We start from the raw sequence: 22,014 nt of genomic DNA on the forward strand, positions 1-22,014 counted from the left end.
TTTATTTTTGAGGTAGAGAAAAACAAAGTATTAATTAACGTAAATTTATTAACAACAAGCCAATCTACTGTTACTAAGATTATGTCTCCCTTTCTAACTTTATTTCTTTTTGCTCTTTCTTTTGTGCTTGTAGTGCCTTCTCTCGTTCTTCATCGTCGGAGAAGTATTCTGCTAGGCTGTCTTCTTCGGTCCCCACGGGCTGGCCGGCGAGGGTGGAGCCCTTCTCTGTTAGGGCGTGGAGTTTGACTAGAGGATCGTCGTAGGGTTCAGCGATATCCGCTTGCTGCGCTTGGAGATTGTGTTGTGAGACGGTGGAGTAGATGGACATTGCCTGTAAATGATATAATATTTTTATTAATTTGGGTAAGTACATAAATGCTTAGAATTAGGTTTTCGCGAGGGTCCCATACAGCAGTATGGGGTTCTTCAAAAAAGGCGTGTACAGGTTTATTAACGCGCATGTAATACCGCTGGAGTTGCAGGCATCCATATGCTGCGGAGACTGCTTACCATCAGGCGGGCCGTATGCTTGTTTGCCACAGTCGTGGTGTAAATAAATGAAGTGCTATAATTGTTATGCATTTATTACTACACCTATACAACTAAAAAATAAGGCGGTCTGGTATTTTAGACTAAACTTATCCAATAAAGTCTAGTTATATGAAAGCTGTTGTACCTACTTATTGGACATGGGAATGCCCACAACACATCCACGTCAAGCGCCATCTAAATCTATATAGAGCGGACCGCTTGCTTCTTCAGCTTGAATTCTATATCTTTGAGCGAATCTGCATAACCTTTCATATGTCGAAACGCGGATCCACGTTAGTAGGAATTGGGTTTTAATTAATAATTCCGGCATACGAGAGGTTAATACAAAATTAATTTAGACATGCTTTATCACATGTATGCTGTGCTGTGCTACCTGCGCGACCAAGTTGGACACGTCCCCCGCGTTGGCGGGCAGGATGAGCGTGTTGCTGGTGCGCGCCAGCTTGTGGAACGCGGCCACGTACTGCTCGGCCAGCGTGAGCGACGCCGCGTGCCGGCTGTCCTGCAAGTAACTCACTCAATTAAACGAATAATCTATTCTTCGGTAAATTACTACAGCTCCTACACTAGGGTTATGAACCTGGGCGTTTTCTAAAATAAATATTGTAAACCTGATTCTTACAAATCTGGACATTCTCGGGCTCATTCGGCTCATTCTACTCAGAATCTACAGCATTCTTCATCCTACCATTAGAAAAAGATGTCCCAAAATGACCGTTCCATTACGTCACATTGTAGTGTGTTTTTTTTTTTCACTTGTATGTGCGAGACGTCGTGCGTCGTGCGAAACTACAATTTCCGTACAAATCTTTGGGACATTTTTTTAGCATTAACATTGAATATGCTAATGATTCTGAGTTGAAAGAACCCAAAAACACCTGAATCTGTGAGTATCAGGTTTTCAATATATTTTTTTAAGCGGAGTCGATACTCAGTCGGTACTATCTAGTAACGACTGAGTATCGTATGTTTTTTGATGCTACAAAAGATTCAGCGCACTAAATACAAGACTTCAACTCTCAATTCGCCACTACAGTGGTCGAAACTTGCAAGGAGGCTTCAGTTCATCAACCAAATTTTGGGTAAAATAATCTTAACTCATCTGATACAATAGTTCAAATTAGTAGCTGTTTATCTGAAGGTTTTCTTAATCATGAATAGAGCACCTTACCTTTTGCCCCAGCGCCTGGCCTACAAGCCGGAGCCCCTTGGCGCGCGCCTCGGCCACCGCGAGCATGGCCTGCGCCTCTCCCGACGCCTTGTTGATTTGTTCCTGCTTTTCCGCCTCTGGAAGTTTTGATAATAAACAATCATAAGTATTACCCTGTGGATGCCACGCGAAACTAACAAAGAAGTTGATATACTCTTAACGCCAATCTGACGCTTGGAAGGCTAAGATTTTCCACTGTAGTGAGTATAGTAGTCGGCGGTGATGGACGAAAGCATAGGATAGAGGAGTAGATTTGAAGTATTGGAACTTTATCTACAGGTATAAATGCGGAAGTAACAGAAAAGTTCTAGTTCTGGCGAGTTCATTTTGGAAGCCGTAATGTGCAAGCAGAATGGAGGCTCGAGCGGGACGTGCGTGCGTCGCGGCATCCATGTTCAACAAATGCCAAATGCACAAGCGAGCGACAACAGTCCACACTGCTCAAATCCCTTAGATGCTCGATTCCATGATGCACGTCCCGCCGAACGCGCTGGTGGACGCTCGTTACTGAGACATTTATTGTGGGAAGGGACCTAACAATGTTGTTGGCAGTAGATGACCTAAAAAATTAGCGACTAATAAGTCAATGCAAGTAATGCAAAACGATAGAGCATACCAGAAACAAGTATCCTCACCTGCCGCTTGGCCTCAGCAACATTGATGTCGACGGCCCGAACGCCCTTGGACTCCCCGATGGTAGCCCCTTTGCAACGTTTCACTTCCACTAGCATCTGCATGATGGCCACGTTACTGTAGTCAAACGGTAAAACTTACCAGAAGCAAGTATCCTCGCTTGCCGCTTGCCCTCGGCGACGTTGATGTCAGCGGCCCGAACGCCCTCGGACTCCAAGATGGCCGCCCGTTTGCGCCGCTCCGCCTCCACTTGCATCTGCATGGCTTCGTGGACGCGCGAGGGCAGCTTTATGTCACCTGATAGACATTGCATTAGAATGACAGCTTAATTGTGGCATATGTAATTAAGCAGAGACATGTGGAATAGAAAATTTTACCAATTCGAGCCGATATTTGCAATTAGGCGGGAGCACATCATGTACAAAACTGCCAGTGTAGACGTGCCTCTGGCGCGCTCGGGCGAGGAAAACGCGCGCACCGCCTCGGCCGAGGCACGGTTAATATATGTACAGCAAGACTATAAGTTCGTTTTTTTTAGCATTAGAAAAAATGTAAACAATCTTGATGTGTCTTTTTCTTTTAAATGATTAAAAAACGCTTTAAAAAAATAGTTTGTATTACGTATGAAAGCCAAAAAATGTAAAAGATTGTAACTATATGATTCATAATTGTTACATATTTGCTGTGACTTATATTACAAAAGCGATTTTTAATAAAAAGACACTTCAAGATCGCTTACCTTCTTTCTAATGCTAAAAAAACGAACTCCAGTGTTGGTTAAGACCACAGACCAAATCTTCTGTGGTTAAGACTTATGTCCTTTGTCTCCTTTGAGTCCTCTGCTTTAAGATTTGACTCAGTTTTTCAGACTTTAGTCGAAACTCGAATTCTTTTGTAAAGACTTGAGCCCTTTAAAGAGAACCCTCAAATTATGTACAATAGTTTTGTAAAAGGCATCGTGTCCACATTTAATTCATGGGTTATGCACAAATCATAAAATAAAAAAACAATTTTCCTTTGTGTTACTCATAGATAAAACCTATAAAAATGTTGACGAAGTCTTTATTCTAAGACTCAAGTCCTTTTAGGTTCCACTTAAAAAACTCATTAAAAGACTCGGAAGTTTTTTAAGTGCAGACTCGAGTAATTCAAATTTAGGCTTAAAAGACTCTAAATCTTGTCAATTCTAAGAAAGACTCATTATTATTTTAGCTAATATTTCGAAGTAAGTAGCTACATCTTCTTTCCTTCTCTTTTCCTTAGTCTGGACAACAAACAATTATGCTTTCTACATATGATAAATCCTCAAAATAGGTAAAAGATAAACTTTTGATTTCATAATAATAGTGAAGATTCATTCAAACTCACGAATCTCATATCTCAAACATGTAATTCCCCACGCTTCACTGGCCTTGTTGATAGCATGGACTATAGACACATTCAGGGATTCTCTCTCTCGGAAGACTTTGTCCAGGGATATCTGACCCAACTCAGAACGCATTGTGGTCTGAGCCAGCTGTGTTATGGCAAATTCTGGGTCTTCTACACCATATGAAGCTGAAAAGTTAACACAGCATAAGTAAGGTAAATAAGGTTAAAAAAACCATATCTTAAGAAAACATGGCCTAAAGATAGGTCTGCAAGATTTTATTGCCCCAATCTTTGATCCAAGAACAAATTCATATCATATAGACAAATAATTTATCTTAATGACAATATTTCATCAGTCAACAACAAAACAGTTTATAATGAAAACAAAGAAACTAAATAGGATAATATTTAAGCAGCAAACGGCTAAGCTAGGAATGTAGAACAGTAAAAATGCAAATGAATAGTTATTTGTTTCACAAGGGGGCAAAGTTGTTGATTAACGCTCATGCTAAAGTTGTTACCCGAGCAAGCAAAAAGATTCCAAATTGAACTTTCCACAATTGAACCTTCTGAACAATCAAGAGAGCCTTTACGAGGTGGTGTGGTGAAAAGTATTTTTCAAGACCCAAAAAATATCTAAGCTCTAAACCAGCTTTAATTTTATAAGGAAATTACAAATCAGTTGACAAAAAAGTCTATAAGATCTATTATGTATAATAATACATTGTGCCCCACATTTTTAAAAAGACGACAGAAAAGAACACAAATTATAATAAGGCAACAACAGGCAGTCTTATTTCTAAAAAGTGATCTCTTCCAGGCAACCTTTGTAAAATTGTAAATTACCTAGATATGGATCAATGATCCTCAGGTACAGCACACCGTCGATGCTGAGAGTGACATTGTCTGACGTGATGGCACTCTGTTTTGGTACATCTATTGCAATTTCCTTTAGGCTCTGCACATACTTGATCTTATCCACTATTGGCCACAGCAGGTTCAGGCCTGGCTCTAGTATCCTGTGGAATTTGCCCATTCGCTCCACTATCCAAGCCTGGAAAATAAAAAAAATATTCTTAAGCAAGTGGCATACAATGTCTCTTAAAATGTCAAATTAGTTTAATGCTGGAAAACATAGTGAGTCAAGTTAAATTCAGAATTCTAGATTCACTTGCCTCACAGTTCATATTAATTACAGTAAACTATTCTGTACTCTTAAGATATAAGAAACTTGTAGGCAGAAAATTAAGAAAAAAAGAAAGATTTAATGTAATGTAAGGAACATAATTGTAATCAAATAACTTGAATAAAACAAACACCCGTGAAATTTCATAATCTGCATTTAGATTGCGCGTCCGCTAGTATTTGCAAAATATAATCATATTTGTATAAGGTTACAAACCTCCTGCTGCGGTACAAACATCACTATTGTATTGAGAGGGGTCGTGGATCGATGTCGCGTATTAGTAACACTGTATAAGAACTTCGCTTCATTCTGGTATTCTGTTTTAAATGCATTCTGAAAACAAATAGGATTGAATAAGGTTATACATAACACTGCTTCGACACAAGATTTCATGCATAAAACTGACGATACACACTCTTAAAGGCAGCGCCTTGGAAAGAAATAGTCTTGAACGCGTAAACATATTAATAGCTTTATTATTAGGATTTAAACATAAAAACTGCAGTCCATTCTATGTCTACGAAATTCAAGTAAAGCAATCGAAATCGAACGGGATGAACTAGATTGACAGCTGTCAATCGCGCCGGGTCTAGGAATGTTCTGAAACCATCGAAATGTACAAGTTGGGTTCTACGTGAGTACCTGTATGTGCTTTTATTGTAACTGCTTTAATAAGTTTATAAATATTATTTTAATTATCTCTATTAAAATATTTTACTTCAACATTTTAAAATTAATTCTTATGTTTGGTTATAAATGTTTGCATTGCGTTTGGACCACTATTCACAACAGGAAATGGTAGCATAGTTACAGTTGACAATGGCGGTCAACTTAAAAGTTAGATCGATAGTTCTATCTCGTACTTGAATAAATGTTTGTATAGTATTATTTTTTTTAATAATTAACTGGAGCAATTAGGGCATTTATAATGAGTTATAAAAGGGACGCTTTAAAAAGTTCATTACTGGACGACTCCTCTGACTACACCGAGAATAGTGTTACTGCTAAATTTAGGAGGTTAAAAATAGAAGAAAACCTATTGATGAACAATATTAATAAAATGAATTCAAAAGAAATTGAAGGAAGCAACTCTGAACTTCCTATATTCTACAGTGTAGAATTAAAGAATTACACAGGAAAGTTAAAAAATAATTTAACAGAAATTAAAAATATATTTGGAGAACTAAAAGCTATGGCTGAAGAAAAGGTAACTAGCGTTGGTAAGTAAATATTTTTTGCCATTATGTGGCCTTATAAAAATGTGTAGAAAGAGTTGTCAAGTCATAGTTAATAATGTCTGGACTTCAATGGAACTGGCACCAATACATACAGGTACTTATCATTTGAAGTAAAAGTAACTATACCTAATCGTGTAGCTGATTCGTCTGCTATAAACTGTACCTATTTCACTATGTGTTTTTAATCTACTCTACCTATTAATTTTAGACATTGATAACATGAAACGGGACGTAGTTAAGCTGGATGAGAAAATACGCCTGCTCAAACAGTATGTTCAATTGGAGTTAGCTTCGGGGACGTCGAAGGAGAAGGAACTAACAAAACAGGTAACTAATAATTTGGTCTATCCGATCACAATGTTCCAAATATGATGGGAATGTAAACATAGGAAACTCTTTCTATCAGATAATTTATTATTTTCAGATAAATGACATTGAAGAGAAACGGTCAAATTGTACGTTTAAACCCAAGATTAAAATTAAACCGTTCAGCCATATTGTACCTAGTCCTGTAAAAGTAATGATACAGTCTCCATTTAAATGTAAGGTAAGTAAAGTATTTTAATTCTACTGTTCTTCTCAAATCTTTAGTCTCTTAATAATATAGGTACTTTGGTACGTGAATTTTGTAACTCTAACCCTTTCATTAGATAAGAATATCTATAGTCTTTGCGATACATTGTATTCACATTCCACTACATTACGAACGCTGCCAGATTAACCCTTAGCGATATAAATACCGGCCAAAAATTTAAAAATCAGCACTCCAAAAACCTCGGAAACGAGTACCAAGACGTCTTTCGCAAACAAGTACACGGCCACAATCTTGGCCGCATAAATGGCTATAGTTTTAGAAGTTTGTACCTCCGAAAATCTTTAAAAGTAGTACTCGTACATGGTTAAAAACCCTTTCAATTTTCACGAGTAAAGCAATAAAATTTAAACCTTTATCATAACAATTTCAACACATTATTGTATTAAAATTTTAGGAAGTTCAGAATTTTCAAGAATTTATGATGAGCAGCCCCAATCGTTACGGAGGTTGGAATGAATATCACCATAACATCTTCGTTCAGATTTGGCAGAAGTATTTCAAATTCAATGATGAAATTACATTAAATGGTGCTCAGGAGTTTACATGTCGCAACCACGATCAATACCAAGCGTTTCAGTCGGAAATATTGGAGAAAATTACAGGTATCTTAAAATTAAAAATACCGAAATAATTTTGGTTTCAAGTTTTATTAATGAGATGTCGAGCAGTAACGAAGGCGTCTAATAATGAATATATTTTTAAAAATATTTCCCTTTTTAGGGTTCCGTAGCCAAATTGCAAAAAACGGAACCCTTATAGATTCGTCATGTCCGTCTCGTCTGTCTGTCCGTTTATGTCACTGCAGCCACTTTTTTCCGAAACTATAAGAACTATACTGTTCAAACTTGATAAGTAAATGTACTCTATGTACCGCATTAAGATTTTTACACAAAAATAGAAAAAAAAAATTAAAAAATTTTGGGGGTTCCCCATACTTAGAACTGAAACTCAAATTTTTTTTTTCATCAAACCTATACGTGTGGGGTATCTATGGATAGGTCTTCAAAAATGATATTGAGGTGTCTAATTTTTTTTTTTTCCAAAGCGAAAAAATGTGTCCCCCCCCCCTGTAACTTCTAAAATAACAGAATTATAAAACTAAAAGAAATATATGATATACATTACCATGCAAACTTCCACCGAAAATGGGTTTGAACGAGATCTGGTAAGTAGTTTTTTTTTTAATACGTCATAAATAGTACGGAACCCTTCATGGGCGAGTCCGACTCGAACATGGCCGCTTTTTATTTATTCTTCGCCACAGAAGAATCAGTATAAAATGGGCTCTGAGAATTACCATTAATACTATTATCGACGATAACGCTCGCTATGGCAAAAAAATAAATGTACCTACTTTTTTAACAGACGTAATAAAACTGTTGAATTAGTAATGTATCCCATAAAAGAGCCACAGCCGTATCTGACGATCATAATACCTAATTAACTAATAACCTCAGAATAAATATCATCCGCATATCACCCTTTTGAATGACTTCTTATGAATCTCACTTTTACAGGATCTACGAAAGATGACATAGTTTCGCATTGCATGTGGTATTGTAAATATTTGTATCTAAGAGAACAACAGCAAAATGCCTTGAATAAGTGGAAGAATAATAAAAGGATGTTGTCAAAATCTCACCATAAATATAGCAATAACGTGCGTAGCTTTTATTACTTTTATTAGTCTGTAATAATTATCTTTGACTTAAGGTAAATACCGACAGTGGTGATAGTAACTTTGAAATGGAACTGATGACTTGATGAAGCTGATGGGCTTGTCAGAAATGCCTAAATGAATATTAGGTAGTACCCATACGATTATCTGAAAAAAATAGGTAGTCTGTCAAGGCTGTCAGTGCTGGCACACAATACTTTGGAACTATTGGGTCCCTCACATCACATAGCCCGGAGCCAGGAACAATTTCCATGACCATTCGCCTCCCGGCTGAAAACTCGTGTAGTGGTATGATGAACCCTCGTGGACGTCAGCTGCCGCTCCGTTGGTGGGTTGAGGAATGGCAGCCACCGAAATACGTAAAACAAAAAAAAATGTCATCGCCTCCCGTTTGATACTTTGTCAAATGATAGTTCAGATGCTGTTGTTAATAAAAAAAATCGTCAGCCGGTTATATCGCGGTGGTAAGAACATCAGCTGGTCGCATGAACATGTAAAAATAAGCGCTATACCTTTTATGATAACAGAAACAAATCATGGAACTTTGTATGTAGCATTTCATCAGGCGTAATCGCCTGAAAAGCCATCAACGGATTACGCTATTTACACATTACACGCATACTTTGCCGCACATAAAGTTGTAGGCGCATATTTTTTACATGTTTATTTTACAGCTGACGGTAATTCCACCGCGATAGAACCGGCTGACGGTTTTTTAAGTTTAAAACAGCATCTAAACTATCATCTGACAAAGATCAGCCGGGAGGCGATGACTGATGAAATATGCTATTCCTGGCCCGCGGTCTAAAAACATAAGACGTTACGATAGGTAATTCCACATTTTTTATAGAAGGTAATACATTTAATATGTTTATCACTTTTAGGATCACAAAAGAAATATGGATATGTCGAAACGATTTCACTGTGAAGAAAAATTTACAAGCATAAAAGACATCGAAGGTATTGATTATGAGTATAATGAGATTATTCAAATATAAATATTATAAATTTGATTTAAAAAAAATGTTTAACATTAATCTGTTCTGTTCCACATGTTCCAAATAAGTAAGTAACCACCTTATTGTACAAGAAAAAAGAAATATTGATTACATCACATAGAACGTAATTTTGTAGTACAAAGCCGAACTTACTCCTAAGAGGGATCTCTTCCAGCTAACCTATAAATATACGTTTATTAGGTACCAACATTAATACGCTTGAAGTTTAAATCCATCGCTAGTTTATCTTGAAGCATGAAAATTGAAATATGTAATTCTATCTGATTATATTTCACAGATTTGTTAGACACGATGGAAACCCGCGATGCAGAAGAAATTGCTAAGTTAGTATTTTTATTTTTGACTCTGTTTGTATTTAGGGATCCTAAAGAACCTGGTGTTACCTGAACTACCTTTATCTTAAGAGCGTCGCCGTTGTTGTGATTAGAAAAGGTAATTGATGGGCTCTGCAGACGTCACCGACAATTGCATGCATTTTTTGCGATACATTGCTTAACTATTGTAATGCAAGTGCAACAGGTTGAATCAATTGATCCAATGCCACAATAAATTTAAAAAATACGGTACCAGTCGTGAGGTTTGTAAAGCACATTACTTCGGTTTTCTCATATATTCTACTTAAAAATTGTGACAAATAATAACAGAAACATAGAGAAACTTATTGCTGATCCTGGTTTTGGCAAACGCTAAGATGAGAGAGAGTTCAGAGGAACTCATGGCTATGACTGCTGAGCTCAGTGTCACATGGAATCTATGGCCGGTGAAATAGTCGCTTTTTTACGTCATTTACTAGGGAATGATTGTGTTTTCGGCAAATTATAACTGTTATACTATCCTATACCTACCCACATAGTTATTGAATTTATTGACGACACTTAAACAACAAAACATGTTAAGATTGTATTAAGATAATATCAGATCCCTACTCCCTACATCTTGTCATGTTACCTATTATTTTTAGCGGTCTATGCGACATGACCATTCAAGAAGTAGACTCATCATTGGAGGCAGAGATAAACAAGAGTGATGTACCAGGAGATAAGCCGGGTTCTAAAAATGCAGTCCAACTAAATCAGAGATGCTTTAATGATATATTAAAGCCTACAAAACAATGGATTAACAGATGCACTAGCTTAAGTGAGGACGTGAGAGGATATAATGATCTTCAAATGATAAAAAAGTTGTAAGTTGGCCTGTTGATTGATAGAGTTAAGTCTGCAGCGATATTGATAGCCTAGACTGTGCTGTGCAAGTGTTGTTATTTTAAACGTCAAACTTGTATGAAATTATTGTAACATATGAATACCTATCACTTGCATAGTCTAAGCTATCCAAATCGTTGCAGAGTTATGATACTCTAAGTAATTGATTGTAAGTCATAGCCTAGCCTAAAATACTATTATTCAAATATATTAATCCTTTTTAACTCCTACGATACCTAATGATTTCAAACAAATCTGACAATATTTAGCATTTATTTGAATCATGTGAAAGTACGCCCGAGTAACCAGCCCGTCTAGCTTGATCTTACGGCCCGCACCCAATCCTAGCCTCAGAAGGGAACCTGCTATATTTTTATATTTACTTTTAGTTTAAGCAACCCCATCCACCTTAATTATTACCTTCATCTATCCTTCAGTAGAAAAAAGCGGAAAATTTAGAACATGTAGGTGCGAAGGGTTATCGTCCCATATAAAAATTTTATTTCACGCCTTTTTCTACTGACAAAGTTGTTTGACAAGCTATACTTTACTTTGCTCGAATATTTTTTGTATTTTCAGGCGAATTCCCGATTGGAGAATACCTTTGCAAGACTGATGGATTTCAATGCTATTATAGTGCGTAGTTTTAATCGGTATATAGCCATAAGGCGTCATCTTTGTTCCGTACACTAAATTCGTATTAACGGCTAACGCTCAAAGTTGAAATATCAACAATGCACGATAAAAAAGCGCCACCGCCACCGTGTGAAATTGTGATAAACACACGGGTATCCATTTATTTGATTTAAAGGCTTTTTTAACCGGATCCCTTTCTTTCGCATAATACCTAATCGAAAGTCATAATGTAATAATAGTCATATTATCATTAGTCATAACTCGGAAACCGTTAATTTTTCAGGAATTTCCTTATGTTATCCTATAGATAGGTTAGGTTAGGTTTGTTTTATGGTTAACGAAAATGCGAACAAACAGTACATCATGACTTAAAACTTTATGGGAAACAATAAAAAAAAAACATTTATTCTGGTAAAAAAAACCCTGATTTTACAATTTTGTTTTTTTCTGCCAAACTGTAAGACAGTTTGTTGGCAGAGGGAACTAGCTACATATTATTAATCTGTGGAGGGAACTCCCTTAAATACAGATGGGTTAGCTTATTGCCTAGTTAATTAATAAGTAAGTACGGTACATCTTATAGCTTATTGTGGTGGTATTTATAGAGACCCTTTTTTACCACACGTTGTAAAAGCGCTCGTGCATATGAGGCCTAAGTGTAATACTTTAATAAAAATAATTGTATGAATCTCTTTTTTTAATTCCTGGTAACAATATTCCATCTGCCACTGGCGTTGCTGTCATTGTCGTTATGTTATGACATTGACATTATTTTATTGAACTGCCGAGCTAATATCGCTCGCGGCTTATTATAATAGAGACCAATTTAGAATAGAAGCGCGTCTATAATCTCAAGAAGATCGCTGCGTTGTCCGTATGTGGGTGGTGGGGTCGCTGTATTTATTCGCTTCCGTTTCGTTGGTAACGTGGCGCTTCGGTATCGGCTGCGGCAAGAACACAGCCCACTCGTCATTTGGCCGGCAGTTGAGGATCATACACCTCGCGTCCAAGCCAATTAAAAATAACGCTGTGATTTATTTAATTAGCTAAAATTTTTAGAAGAAAATTCAAACTTCTTATCATCATGGGGACCTTTGCGACTGTCCTAGGCCTGTTTTTGTTTATCGTCGTGGCCCGGTCTGACGATGCTCCCAAAGGTCCCAAAGTGACTCACAAGGTACGTGATCCAATTTATTCTTAAATCCAGTAAAAGCCATATCTCAAAAATATCTAACTACATACTTTTTTATTGAATTTGATGGACCATAGTAAGGTTGCTGGCCTGGGGGCCAATGACGCGTCAAGTTCTTTGTTTGGGTAACGGGTTTTTAAATTTGTACTGATGTCATCATTTAAATTATGTAATAAAGGACCCTTTTTCTTGTCAACAGTCCTATGATCCAAATCAGAGCTATCCTAGGGGCATTGAATAAGTTAATTCTGGCCAATAGATAGTGCCTTTGTACACCAATCTAGTAACCTTCTATTGTGATTGACCCGTGGGCTCTACTGGCTATAAAACTGCCTAAATTAGCTCAATTACTGCAATCTTATATTATCTAAACAAACTTGTTACTTACTGGCTATCAGACAGCAATTTTAGGGTTGGTACTGATTGACTAAATCCTGAGGGCCTAACACGAAAACCGAAATTCGTAAATTGCGGGAATCTTTCTCTTTTACTCCAATGAAGGCATAATTAAAGTGACAGAGGTAGATGCCTGTAATTTGTGAACCTTAATTTTCGCGTTTATAGTTCTGGTTGCTACTAGGAATGCATGCATGTAGTGTGCAGTTTCTCAAAAAATGTACAATGGAGTTAGTCTGTACCAATCCATAATATTTTGTGTAAGAATTCAAGGTTCCTTTTTTTATTACTATATATTGTAAACAAGCTAGTACTTGCAGATCATTTTTACTGAAAAGAGCTAAGTGTATATTATCAATTGAGGAAGTGCTCCATAGAATATATGGAGGGGGTAAAAGTTATAGGCACTGATTTATAAAATTATTAACTTCGCTTGCAACATTGTCTGCATGGAATAATGATGATGATTGGTAAAAACTACCTTGTCCTTCCCTGGGCCTCACACTATCTCCATGCCGAAAAAAAAACCAAATTGGTTCAGCAGTTTAAGCATGAAGAGGTAACAAACAGACAGGCAGAGTTACTTACTTTGAGGACAATCTTATAATATACCAATCAACCTGGCCCTAAACTAAGCAAAGCTTGTACTATAAGTACTAGGCAACAATATACATAGGTATATAGGTAAATACATACTTATATACAAAGAAAACACACATGACTCAGGAACAAATATCTGTCTTCATCACACAAATAAATGCCCTTACCTGGAACTCTGGGACTGTTCGGTGCGATGCACCTCAACACGTTTTATGCCTCGTGCGGCACATGCGTCTAGTCAGCAAAAGATGTGTTACCTCAATCATTTACAGTAATTTTACTTTTAGTGTACTTTTCGGGACCAACGTGACCAGGTGCACTCATCTAACATTTCTTTAACACTTACCATTTTTACTAACATAACATTTTTATGCTTAATTTACTTAACATTGTAATACAATAAGCATTTTTTGCTACTACTCTCTGGACGTTTTAACATCACCACCGACCCGCAACCCAAACAGGGACCATCGGCTTCATAAGCAGGGTCACTACCCACTAGGCCAGACCTCACATCGCATTTATAATATTAGGGATTAGTTAACTGTGTTATTCATTGTACATCTTTTAATTATGTTATTTCTAATCCCAAATAGGTCACCTTCACTATGAAGATAGGTGATGAACAAGTCGGAGACGTTGTGATTGGTCTGTTTGGAAAAACTGTTCCGAAGACAGTGGAGAATTTCTACCAGCTGGCGCAGAAGCCTAAGGGCGAAGGCTACAAGGGCAGCAAGTTCCACCGTGTGATCAGTAACTTCATGATCCAGGGTGGAGACTTCACTAAAGGAGACGGCACTGGCGGTAAATATTATTATTCCCTTTATTTAATTTTTCTCTTACGTTAGGTTTTTACAATTTGTATATGTTTATTAATATTATTTAATAAGCAGGCAAGCAGTTTGACAACTGATATAACCCGTATCCAATATTCATAAAGATACTCTAAATATACTTTAGAGTTTTGAAATTATTTGTGTAACATATGTCCATGGTGTTGCGGGTGTCCATGGGCGGCGGAAATCGCTTACCATCAGGTGATCCGTCCATTCGTTTACCTCCTATATCATAAAAAAAATATGAGTGTTTTCTACAAACAAGTAACTAAACGGGACGTAAAATGATAAGATAAAAAGTTAAGGTCCTAATGTACAAAAAGCTGCAAATTGCATGGACGCATTATGAATGAACTCATTCATAAAGTGGCCATACTCCTTCGCGGCTGGGTACATGTGAGTCTAAGTAACCACATAAGGTAAACCTAGCTAGCAAATGGCAGCGGGAGGTCCGATAATCATGGCGTCTAGATTCATTCATCATTCGCTTGCCCTTATCCAATTCATTTGGGGTTGGCGCAGCATGCCTTCCTTCACCCGTCATCTCATCGTTCACTCGCGTTCGTTTCATGTCATCTCTCACACAATCCATCTACCGTTTCCTAGGTTTTCCTCTGCTGTTCCATCCCTCCACATTCATTCGTAATACCTTTTTCGTCACATGACTTTCATCCCGCCGCATCACATGCCTATACCACGCTAAGCGATTCGCTCTTACTTTTTCTATTATGGGTGCAACTTTCAGACTTCCTCTTATATACTCATTCCTTATCCTATCCATTCTTGTAACACCACACATCCATCTTACATTCTCATTTCCGCTACATGCAATCTCTTTTCATCCGTCACTTTTAGTGCCCAGCACCAACACTCTGATCCATATCCATACATGACGACAGGTCTTATGATGGTTTTATAAATTTTACCCTTCAGTCGGAGGGGCATCCGGGCGTCACAAATTGTTCCCGTGACCTGTCGCCATTTCATCCATCCTGTGCTAATCCGTCTAGATTAATAATAATATTAAGAGTCTCGCGACCAACACCCTGAGAGAGTCGCTTGGTGGTTGGATCAAGGGTCAGATGCAAAAGGCGGTGATCTTGGTCACGGCGCGGATAGTCCGGCCGTTCCTCTCTCTACGGCCCTGACCACTGGCAGCTTGGGCCCTGCTCCGCTGCTGGCGGCACCCTAGGTTAGGTTTTTTATAATATGTTCATATGTTTTTGTATCGTTTTTGTACGTGTTTTTGTATTTTAATTTTATATTCATGTTGTAAAAAGGCTAATATAAGAAGAAAAACAAATAAAGTAAATATTAATAATATTGTGCTGTGAGACCCCACGTATGACAAAAAAGGCATAGGCAGAAAACCATTCGGCATACAGGTGTGCGATTAAAAAAAAAACAATATTGTGATTTATTTATAAATAATACATTTAAAAAAATACATTACATTAATATTAACTTTAAGTTATACTAAATTAAGTCCCTTCATGTCGCAAAGGTTCCCATCACGCTCGCATGAATTAATTAAATTACTATTTTAAAACCAAGTTTGTAGCCTGATTTTATGTAAATATTTAACTTATTAACCTTCTTGGTTCAAATCCAATAATGAATCCATAACTCCCTAGGGAATAAGATAGAATATTACTCCCGCTAAACCTGAGTGACCGTGAAGTACCAACCTTCATGAGCAAGAGTAATAATAATAATTCTCTTTATACGGATCTCTTATAAATTTAATCAAAATTGTTTGATGTCGGATATTAAAAACACATGCATTCTTAAAAATAATGAATAGTACGTAATATGAAAGCGAGATATTGGCTAAATTCCAATTGGAACAAAGAAACCGAGTTCCTGAAAATATAAAGGAAAGCCTAAAATAAACAAATCTAATTATAATGATTTACAGTCAACAAAGTGTCTGGTGGTGCATGAGTCTATTGAACTCTATTGTTTTCAATGTCACTCAAAACATTGACTTATGAGGACACTTATTACGCTTCCTGTTTTTATACTAGTGATATTTGACTCAAATGGTCGCGCGGACGCGCGCCCGATTCTCGCACGACTGTTCCGGTCTAATAAGCGTGAAAGAGAACGCGTCTTCAGCGCCACGTGTTAGACTAGGTGCAAGGCCTGAGTGGACGCTCGAAGCGGAGCATTCGGCGGGTCGTGCAGCATGGCGTAGGGCTCACAAGTGATTTTAGCAGCGTGCGCTAAGGCCGCTCCTATACGTAATAAGCATTAGTTTAACATGCACGCCGCACGCCCCGCCCCGCTGCACGCCCAACTTGAGCGTCAACTCAAGCCTTATACTAAGACAAAGTTCGGCAAACTTTTGAGACCACCAGAGCCAACAGCAGTAAAACTCACCAGCTTAAGGAGCTGCAAATGTTGTTTTCAATGGTGTAAGAACTCTCAAGGGTAATTTTGTGGGTGACGTAAAGAGCTGCAATTGTACCATCAAAGAGCCGCATGCGGCTCGCGAGCTGCGGTTTGCCGACCCCTGGACTAGGATAACGTGATCCGAGACCTTTTGAATATTGATGTTAAACATCAGTTTTGTTAGACATTGAGAATTCTGTACGTAGTATGTTTTGTGTCAAATATTTTTTTTATCATTTTTATTTTATCATTAAATTCATTAATTAACATTGAACTAATATGATGGAAAAACATCAGAACTGACTGAACGATAAATAGAAGGACGCAAAACAATAAGATTTTTTGATAACTAAGGTCGGATCCCTCGAAATTAGATCTCATTGAATAAACTTCCTTTGATGTGGATAAAAAGTACTCGACAACTTTAATTGAGTTAGGTAAGTAAATTATAAATAGTACAAGAGAAAACGTTTCCTTTTATTTGGTTATTTACCTATATATATACAGTTTACAGCCAATTAGTATGCCGCCGGATAAGGCTTTATGCTACATTAGTTATCGACTTACCTAGTTATATATACTTGAAAAAGTGCGATAACTTACTAACGATTTGTTACGAAATCTTAGTTATGATTTATGATTTCAATGCATCATAGCAAAACACGGGTTAATCAGTAGCAAAGGTAAGAATTTTTTGATTACTGATTAGGTGATTACTTTCGTAAAGAACCGTATAGAGAAATGAATGAAGTAATTTAATCAGTTTTGTTTTTAATTAGTTGCATATAACTTGCATGTATGCTACTGGCTATAAATATAGGCCAGGAGTCAGCAAACCGCGGCTCGCAAGCCGCATGCAGCTCTTTGATGGTACAATACAATTGCAGCTCATTAAGCCACACAAAAGATTAACACCTGAGAATTCTTAGACCACTGAAAACAACACCTGGCGGCTCTTTGAGCTACGTGCATACGAGGTGTACCAAAATAGTGGGGATCCGTTTAAGGGCAAATTCGGTATCGTGTTCTGATTACGAAAAAGTTGAAGAAAAAAATTTTTGGACATTGTTTGGTGGGTTGGACGACTAGAACGACCTGCCACATAGAAAAAAATCGCGTCAAATATTTTTTCTTTCTTCAAAATCAGAATACGATACCGAATATGCCCTTAAATGGATCTCTATTATTTCTGTTACACCCTGTAAGTATTATTGCACATTTTTGCTCATGTGGTTCGCAGCCCCAAAGTTGTTTGGTGCTAGCCACTAATCTAATTTTTGAAAGCGTGAAATTCCAAGCATCATCCTTATGCTCTCTGTGGTCTAAATCAGGGAGAGTCCATAACTGCTAATAAATCTAATAATAATTAATAAACTAGTAAAGGTCTTTATAGTAAAACAGTTTTCATAGAACACATTTATCTTTTCGTATCGTCTACAATAAGGCACATGTATGAAGCCCTTACTGAATAGGCCTCACAATCTGCCGTCCTGCGCAGACCCTTATGGCGCCACTCAAGAATCAAACTCAAATGGTGTTCTAAAAGTTTCAATCATGTGTCGAAAGATGGCAGTAAATTTACTGTGGCTACAAATTTTTCTTTGACAATCCACCTCTTGTTTCTAATTCTCTTTGCTATCACTCTACACTCCACCATACGCTATACACTATTACTAGATCTAGAGCAGAGCCCAACTGGAGAAGTACCTCCACGGGCTCCACGGAGTGTTAGGGTCGGCAACGTGTATGTTACTCCTCTGGAGTTGCAGGCGTACATAGGCTACGGAGACTACTTACCATCAGGCGGGCCGTATGCCTGTTTGCCTACGACGTAGTATAAAAAAATACACCCCTTTTATGAAGAAACCCACCCTGTAGTCAGTGTAGAAAGAAAATAGTCAGTTTTTTTGTAAAAACAATTGAAACAAAACGTATCCTTCTCATCCAGGCCGCAGCATCTACGGCGAGCGCTTCGAAGACGAGAACTTCAAGCTGCGCCACTACGGCGCCGGCTGGCTGTCCATGGCCAACGCGGGCAAGGACACCAACGGCTCCCAGTTTTTCATCACCACCGCCAAGACCACCTGGCTGGACGGACGTCACGTGGTCTTCGGGAAGGTCTTGGAGGGCATGGTAAGGACCTGACTCTTTAGGCACAGCGGATTGTATAGCAATTGAAATAGGTATTTACGATACAAGTGAGGAAAATAGGAAATTCTTGTCGATTTAAAACACCCCGAAGCGACAATCGTTGCGAATTACTAATTCCCATCTCTATTGTACAACGTTGTACAGTATGTACATATGGCCCTTTAAATTTTCGACATAGGCACGGAAAGTGCTTATTCCTGCACCAGTGCGAAATAGTAGCACAATAATGTACTGTAACTTACAGACGACTACGACGAAACTAAACTATAACTTGCTTTTCTCAAACATGCGCGGAGATTTATGTTCATGCTAACAGGCTGCGAAACACACACATCGTCATCTTCAATCGCACACGGGCGAGGAAAACGTGCGCGCCGCCTCGGCCGAGGCACGTCTACACTGGCCGTAATATTGTGCGTGAGGAAATTACCTCGCGCGTATGCTCGCTCTGTGTAGACCCGGCTAATGAAACACGCTGACAATAGATTTTCATGTAACATTGCCAGCCAAAGAGACTGAAACTTATACATTAGTAGCGTAGTATGGACCACTAGAATTAGACTGAAATATTGTTAACTTTTCGGAACAATAGTTTTTACCTGACTGCGCCACGCAAAGGAGGGTAATGTGTTTATCAGAATCAGGTCAGTCTATGCATGTGTAGTGTGTTTATCAGTATATGCATATGATCAAACGCGATTTTGAAGATTCTAATTAAGTATTGGTTTATTTTGACCCAATTGCTTGTTGCAGGATATCGTGCGCAGGATTGAACAGACACCGACCGGAGCGAACGACCGCCCCGTCAAGGACGTGGTGATCGTTGACAGCCGCGCAGAACTCGTCGCGGAGCCCTTCGCCGTCTCCAAAGAAAGTGCTAAATAACACTAGCTCTTAGTGCATTTTTTTTATGAGATTAATTTAAAACCAGGGCCATATTCAGATTTACAAACTAATTAGTTGTTTCTGCACGGAAGTTAGCAAGATTGGCGAAACAAATGCTCAACTTTATATGCGCCACAACTAGAATTAATTATGTATATGTTTAACTGTCGGGAACCCAAGATACATTTTTGTTACTTTGGGAGTATTTACCCATTAAGTTCACTTTGGTGCCACACACAAATTAGATTGATGAAGAAATAAATGAAACTTGTCTCTTTATAATTATGCCTTTTATTTACATAATTTTAAATAATTTATTTACAAAAATATATTGTATGAATAGGTTATGTATGTACAATATTGGGGTATATACATGTGTACTATTTAGTTTACAAAATTCATAATTTGTTATTGGGATATATTCTTTATAACATTTAGCAGATAGGATATTCAGAATCCATGACACACCTAGATCAAGATTTTCAACCAATACTGGAATACATGTAATGTTCAATGGTGTTAGACTTAAACCTTTGTAAGTTATAGGGTATATATTTTCCACCATGATTTGAATGTTTGTAACAATGTGACAGGGTTCCCATTTTAATAATTCACGAGGAACCTGCCCCATATGCCAATTAACTGTGGGGTATAAATGCATTTTATTGTAAGTTATTTTGACAGCTACCAAATGTTATTATAAATACAGTTGATGTCAGGTATCTTTATAACTGATTGTAGGATTCTACAACTCCTAATATAATTCTACCTCATCATACTTCTTACTTCTTTAATACATTCCTCAGCCTCTTCTTTGATTTCTTTATTGTTAGCCTGCACCCCCAGTTTCCACCCGTGTCCGCAACTCTTCCTAGCTTCCTCTATCAGTTGCTTCTTCAAGTAAGCCCTCCCTAAATTAACATACATTGTGCCTAATTCTTCCATCTCCGGTAACTGCTTTCCTATTTCTATAGCTTGTTTAAAATAAGCAATGCTTTCATCTGTCCTTCCTAACTGGACACAAACTGTTCCAATATCATTCAACTGGACCACAAAATGCTCCTGGCCCACATTACCCACTGACTGCATATGATCAAGTGAATTTACCATCAATTTCAAGCCTTCCTCCAGTCTATTGCAATCTATATACAACCTTCCACACCAATCCTCAGCTACTGCAAGCATTTTAATAGTGTCTTCACTGGGATTTGTACCCATAGCTTTATGTAACTTTTCTAAGCACCAATCATAACCCAGTTGAGCTGTTGAGTATTCTTTTTTCAAATGGCTGATTCTGGCCAGTTTGATACTAAGATGTACCACTCTAGGATCATCTTCTTTAGCTCCATCTGCCATTATTCTCTGTGTTACTGCAACAAAGAGCTGCTTGGCTTTGTCTAGTTGTTCTCTTTCTAATGCCAAGTTAGCCATGACATCATAGATGTATGTTACACCCATTTTGTGATTCATCTGCTGGGCCTGCCTTAATGCAATGTGAAGTAATTGTTCAGCCTTATCATATTGCAATCTTTGTATAAAAAGTACACAGTGTTTGATAGTTTGAATAAGCTCATCTTCAGCACTAAGTTTTGGTTGAAACCCTAGCCAAGTGAACAGAGAGAACCCAATAGTACATGGTATTGCAGCTTGTTTGGGTAATACTTTAGGGTATTGTACATTAATACACTTCTGAACAAATCTCTTATCAAATTTAATTCTTGATATGGTATTCCATAGAATCCTATACTTCGACGACATATTTGTTAAATTTTACTCTTATGTAACTTTTTACATTTGTTTCCTGAAGTGGGGATGGGCAAAGAATTCTCTAGATTTATAGTTAGATTATTATGTTGTTAAATTGTATAAAATTATACTTAGTTAAATGTGCGAAAATGGTTGCATTATTTAGAATTTTTCAAGTTATTTCTCATATAAACATGACATTGACATTTTTAAATGACACTGACAGTCAGATTCGTTTTACAAGTGTATACCAATGTTGCAAGGCTAAATTCAAAAAAATCCTAAGTCCGCAGCGAACGTATCGCGACGTTGACGTATGACTACACTCGCACAACTTCACGGCGATTTTGGTTTGTGGTAAGACAGCGGCAAAGCATCATCTGATCGAGTTTAACTGTTAGTTATCTACGGTATCATATATGATTTAGCTGTTTTTTTCATTTTGTTTTATTGTTAAATCGTAAAATATAGCCGCTTGATCATAATATAATTAA

At 37.6% G+C, this 22,014-nt stretch overlaps 4 protein-coding genes across 4 annotated transcripts; 2 read left to right on the forward strand and 2 right to left on the reverse strand.

Moving 5' to 3' along the window:
• Window positions 1-28: 28 nt before the first annotated feature.
• Window positions 29-5,526, reverse strand: LOC133527720 (stomatin-like protein 2, mitochondrial). The gene is made up of 8 exons (XM_061864868.1): window positions 5,368-5,526; window positions 5,169-5,285; window positions 4,613-4,820; window positions 3,764-3,952; window positions 2,537-2,692; window positions 1,724-1,839; window positions 926-1,054; window positions 29-331 (listed from the first exon to the last, which is right to left on the reverse strand). Exons 1-8 carry the CDS (start codon window positions 5,413-5,415, stop codon window positions 80-82), a joined length of 1,215 nt encoding a protein of 404 aa, XP_061720852.1. The 5' UTR covers window positions 5,416-5,526; the 3' UTR covers window positions 29-79.
• A 77-nt stretch (window positions 5,527-5,603) lies between these two features.
• On the forward strand, window positions 5,604-12,008 carry LOC133527719 (coiled-coil domain-containing protein 112-like). Its single transcript, XM_061864867.1, has 9 exons — window positions 5,604-6,172; window positions 6,399-6,517; window positions 6,615-6,737; window positions 7,180-7,387; window positions 8,303-8,445; window positions 9,348-9,423; window positions 9,760-9,805; window positions 10,444-10,665; window positions 11,264-12,008. The coding sequence occupies exons 1-9, from the start codon at window positions 5,881-5,883 to the stop codon at window positions 11,298-11,300; spliced, it is 1,266 nt and encodes a 421-aa protein (XP_061720851.1). The 5' UTR covers window positions 5,604-5,880; the 3' UTR covers window positions 11,301-12,008.
• Window positions 12,009-12,233: 225 nt separating this feature from the next.
• Window positions 12,234-20,056, forward strand: LOC133527727 (peptidyl-prolyl cis-trans isomerase 6). The gene is made up of 4 exons (XM_061864874.1): window positions 12,234-12,497; window positions 14,105-14,312; window positions 18,687-18,871; window positions 19,643-20,056. Exons 1-4 carry the CDS (start codon window positions 12,405-12,407, stop codon window positions 19,772-19,774), a joined length of 618 nt encoding a protein of 205 aa, XP_061720858.1. The 5' UTR covers window positions 12,234-12,404; the 3' UTR covers window positions 19,775-20,056.
• LOC133527722 (tetratricopeptide repeat protein 19 homolog, mitochondrial) lies at window positions 20,043-21,762 on the reverse strand. Its single transcript, XM_061864870.1, has one exon. The coding sequence runs from the start codon at window positions 21,530-21,532 to the stop codon at window positions 20,540-20,542; it is 993 nt and encodes a 330-aa protein (XP_061720854.1). The 5' UTR covers window positions 21,533-21,762; the 3' UTR covers window positions 20,043-20,539.
• Window positions 21,763-22,014: the final 252 nt, after the last annotated feature.

Source organism: Cydia pomonella, chromosome 18 (assembly GCF_033807575.1).
Source record: "Cydia pomonella isolate Wapato2018A chromosome 18, ilCydPomo1, whole genome shotgun sequence".
Taxonomy (NCBI): domain Eukaryota; kingdom Metazoa; phylum Arthropoda; class Insecta; order Lepidoptera; family Tortricidae; genus Cydia; species Cydia pomonella.